The 4013-nt window shown below is 37.4% G+C and overlaps 1 protein-coding gene across 1 annotated transcript in view; it reads right to left on the bottom strand.

The window, feature by feature from the left end:
- nox5 (NADPH oxidase, EF-hand calcium binding domain 5) overlaps window positions 1–3284 on the bottom strand; it is a gene marked incomplete at both ends in the record, with an annotated part of 11585 nt that extends 8301 nt beyond the window's left edge. Inside the window, 4 exons of the mRNA XM_079162209.1 lie at window positions 1–167; window positions 1541–1751; window positions 2376–2526; window positions 3165–3284. The exon at window positions 1–167 is cut by the window's left edge and continues 71 nt beyond it. Of these exons, the coding sequence (XP_079018335.1) occupies window positions 1–167; window positions 1541–1751; window positions 2376–2526; window positions 3165–3284 (649 nt within the window). The remainder of the gene's footprint in view (window positions 168–1540; window positions 1752–2375; window positions 2527–3164) is intronic.
- Window positions 3285–4013: the final 729 nt, after the last annotated feature.

The raw sequence follows: 4013 nt of genomic DNA, 5'->3' as shown, positions 1-4013 counted from the left end.
GCCTGTGCTGCATCATGGCTGTGATGAAGAGGAGCAGACTGAGGAAGGAGTAGAGACACAAGAAGAACAACTTCCTGCTGTTGTTCAGCCAGTAAGCTCTCGTCAGGTAACGAGGAGCTCCTCGCTTCTTCTGCTCCTCCTCAGGAGGCTTCAGCCAGTTAGCAGCGCTGAAATGTTGCAAATAACAGGAGTAATGAATAACAGGACTAATGAATAACAGGACTAATGAATAACAGGACTAATGAATAACAGGTGTAATGACTAACAGGAATAATGAATAACAGGAATAATGAATAACAGGAGTAATGAATAACAGGACTAATGAATAACAGGTGTAATGACTAACAGGAGTAATGAATAACAGGAGTAATGAATAACAGGAGTAATGAATAACAGGCGTAATGAATAACAGGACTAATGAATAACAGGACTAATGAATAACAGGTGTAATGACTAACAGGAATAATGAATAACAGGCGTAATGAATAACAGGAGTAATGAATAACAGGCGTAATGAATAACAGGACTAATGAATAACAGGACTAATGAATAACAGGTGTAATGACTAACAGGAATAATGAATAACAGGAATAATGAATAACAGGAGTAATGAATAACAGGACTAATGAATAACAGGTGTAATGACTAACAGGAGTAATGAATAACAGGAGTAATGAATAACAGGCGTAATGAATAACAGGAGTAATGAATAACAGGCGTAATGAACAACAGGCGTAATGACTAACAGGACTAATGAATAACAGGACTAATGAATAACAGGTGTAATGACTAACAGGAATAATGAATAACAGGAATAATGAATAACAGGACTAATGAATAACAGGACTAATGAATAACAGGTGTAATGAATAACAGGAGTAATGAATAACAGGACTAATGAATAACAGGTGTAATGAATAACAGGTGTAATGAATAACAGGTGTAATGACTAACAGGAGTAATGAATAACAGGACTAATGAATAACAGGACTAATGAATAACAGGACTAATGAATAACAGGACTAATGAATAACAGGACTAATGAATAACAGGACTAATGAATAACAGGTGTAATGAATAACAGGTGTAATGAATAACAGGTGTAATGACTAACAGGACTAATGAATAACAGGTGTAATGACTAACAGGACTAATGAATAACAGGAATAATGAATAACAGGACTAATGAATAACAGGTGTAATGAATAACAGGACTAATGAATAACAGGACTAATGAATAACAGGAGTAATGAATAACAGGACTAATGAATAACAGGACTAATGAATAACAGGACTAATGAATAACAGGACTAATGAATAACAGGAATAATGAATAACAGGAGTAATGAATAACAGGACTAATGAATAACAGGAGTAATGAATAACAGGAATAATGAATAACAGGACTAATGAATAACAGGTGTAATGAATAACAGGACTAATGAATAACAGGAATAATGAATAACAGGAGTAATGAATAACAGGACTAATGAATAACAGGAGTAATGAATAACAGGAGTAAACGTTGGTGTTGTCCTACCTGATGGTGAGGTTCTCCATCACCTCTGGGAAGTTCTCCAGCTCAGCTTTGAGCTCCTCAAAGGTGATGGATCCACTGTTGTCTTTGTCGGCCGACTCAAACAGCGCCAGCGTCAAGTCGTCCAGCTTCTCCTCCGGCAGAGAGATGGCGCTCTCACGCAGACACGACTTCAGGACCGTCCGAAGCTCGTCTGGATCGATCGAACCGCTGCCTATGAGAAAAAATCAATATAATAATTAACTTGACGAGGAGAGTTCTTTTGTGACAGTTTTTATCAAACAACCTGGAGGAAATAGTGAGTTTGTTTAATCCACATGTGGTGCTCTAGTGAGTATTAGCTTAGAATCTGCATATAAGAAGTGGACGTAGTCATCATGACGTCTCTCATCGGTTTGTAGACCGATGTTTTGAACAGCGAATAATGACGGTGTTTTGTCCGTCGCCATCTTAGTTTTTCTCCAACCAGTGAACAGGAAGTGACCATATGTGGACTGAGGAGGAGTGACGTAGAGACGCCGTATACGTCTCTGGTAGAGACCTGTCAATCACTGTGTAGCCCCGCCCCTAAAGCATCCCCTGCTTTATGGTCTGTTTGACTCTAAATGGACCATCATTTACTAAATGAACATCATGCTGTATTGAAGAAGACTTGAAACTAGAGATTGAGACCATAAACTCATGTTTACAATGTTTACTGAGGTAATAAATCAAGAGAGAGGTAGAGTCATTTTCTCATAGACTTCTATACAACCAGAGGAGTCGCCCCCTGGTGGACACTAGAGAGAATGCAGCTTTAGAACACATCTCTCTGATGTGTTCTGGTGGTTTTCGTTACCGTCCACGTCGTAGACCTGGAACAGGAACTTGAGCTTGTCCGTCTCGCTGCCGTGGATCAGGAGGTTGAGAGCCTTCAGCAGCTCGTCCAGACTGATGGAGCTGCTTCCGTCAGAGTCGAACAGAGCGAAGAAACGCTCGGCGAAGAACGACTGCAGAGAAAAACACACACAATACACACTTCTTGACCAGGAACCACAGAGTTTATTGTGTCCGTGAGTTCTTTCTGATACACGAGATTTAAGTTTTCACAGTCTAAATAGTTCCTTTTATTGTGTGTGGAGACTTTTCTGCAAATATATAAATACTAAAATACTTTCATCAGTGGATCCATAAACTCAATCAGGGACAGATAGTGAATTAACATTTATTTATATGGAACTATTAATATATAAAATACAAAACCTGATTAAAGATCAAATCGGTTCGTTTTCTTCTTCTTCTCTTCCATTAATCGCGTCAGGACCCCTCAGAGTTATCTGGTGACCGTCTGGAGGGGCCCGACCCCTAGGTTGAGACCCTCTGGACTAAAATATGTGACTGTATTTAAAGTACATAAAAGTACACATCAGTAACATTGATGTTTTGTAATAATGTCTCAAAGAACCAGACATCAGACTTATGGGCCAAATGAATAATTGTATTTATTGTATTAGTACTTTTAATACTTTGACGTATTTATTATACTAGTACTTGTACTACTCTGATATATTCATTACAGTAGTACTTGTACTATACAGTAGTACTTGTCGTCCTCTAATGTATTTATTACAGTAGTACTCTCTCCGACCTCTTTGACGTTCAGCGCCGTCTTGAACTCGTTGATGTCGATCTCCTGGTCGTCTCCAGCGATGCTCTCAAACTGTTTGGTGACCCAGTCCAGCCAGCGGGCGTCCTCGTCCACACTCATGCTGCTGCAGGACAAACACACTGTACTGCTCCTTATACTGCATAGTACTGCTGTAATACTGCTGTGGTACTGCATAGTACTGCTGTAATACTGCGGTAGTACTGCGGTAGTACTCACATGATGAATACTACGGACAGACTGATCAGAGGAAACAGAGGAAGATCTTCACCTTCATTATCTGACTAAGTACATTTACTCAAGTACTATTCTAAGATACTTGTACTGTGCTTGAGTATTTCACTACAGCTCAGAGGTAAATATTGTACTTTTTACTTGAGTTACTTTAAAAATTTAAATAAACTTGAATGATGTCATAAAACACAAAACCACTCGACAGAATAATCAGTCAAGAGAATGAAGCAGCGTTCATATAATAATGATAATACATTTTATTATTAAGAGTATTATTAATAGTATTATTATTATTATGCGTTTTATTCTGTTTTCTATTTCATGTTATTTTCCTGTTTTATTCATTCGATGTTTATCTTCATCGTGAAGCACTTTGTGCTGCGTTTGCTATATAAATAAAGATCTTCATCATTATTATTAATATGAATAAATGTAAACATTACGGAGCTCTCAGATCTTCATTATTATTATTATTAATATGAATAAATGTAAACATTACGGAGCTCTCAGATCTTCATTATTATTATTATTAATATGAATAAATGTAAACATTACGGAGCTCTCAGATCTTCATTATTATTATTATTAATATGAATA

Source organism: Pholis gunnellus, assembly GCF_910591455.1.
Source record: "Pholis gunnellus genome assembly, chromosome: 7".
Classification (NCBI taxonomy): Eukaryota; Metazoa; Chordata; class Actinopteri; order Perciformes; family Pholidae; genus Pholis; species Pholis gunnellus.
Note: the sequence above shows the minus strand (reverse complement) of the source record. Positions and strands in the feature narration are given on the sequence as shown.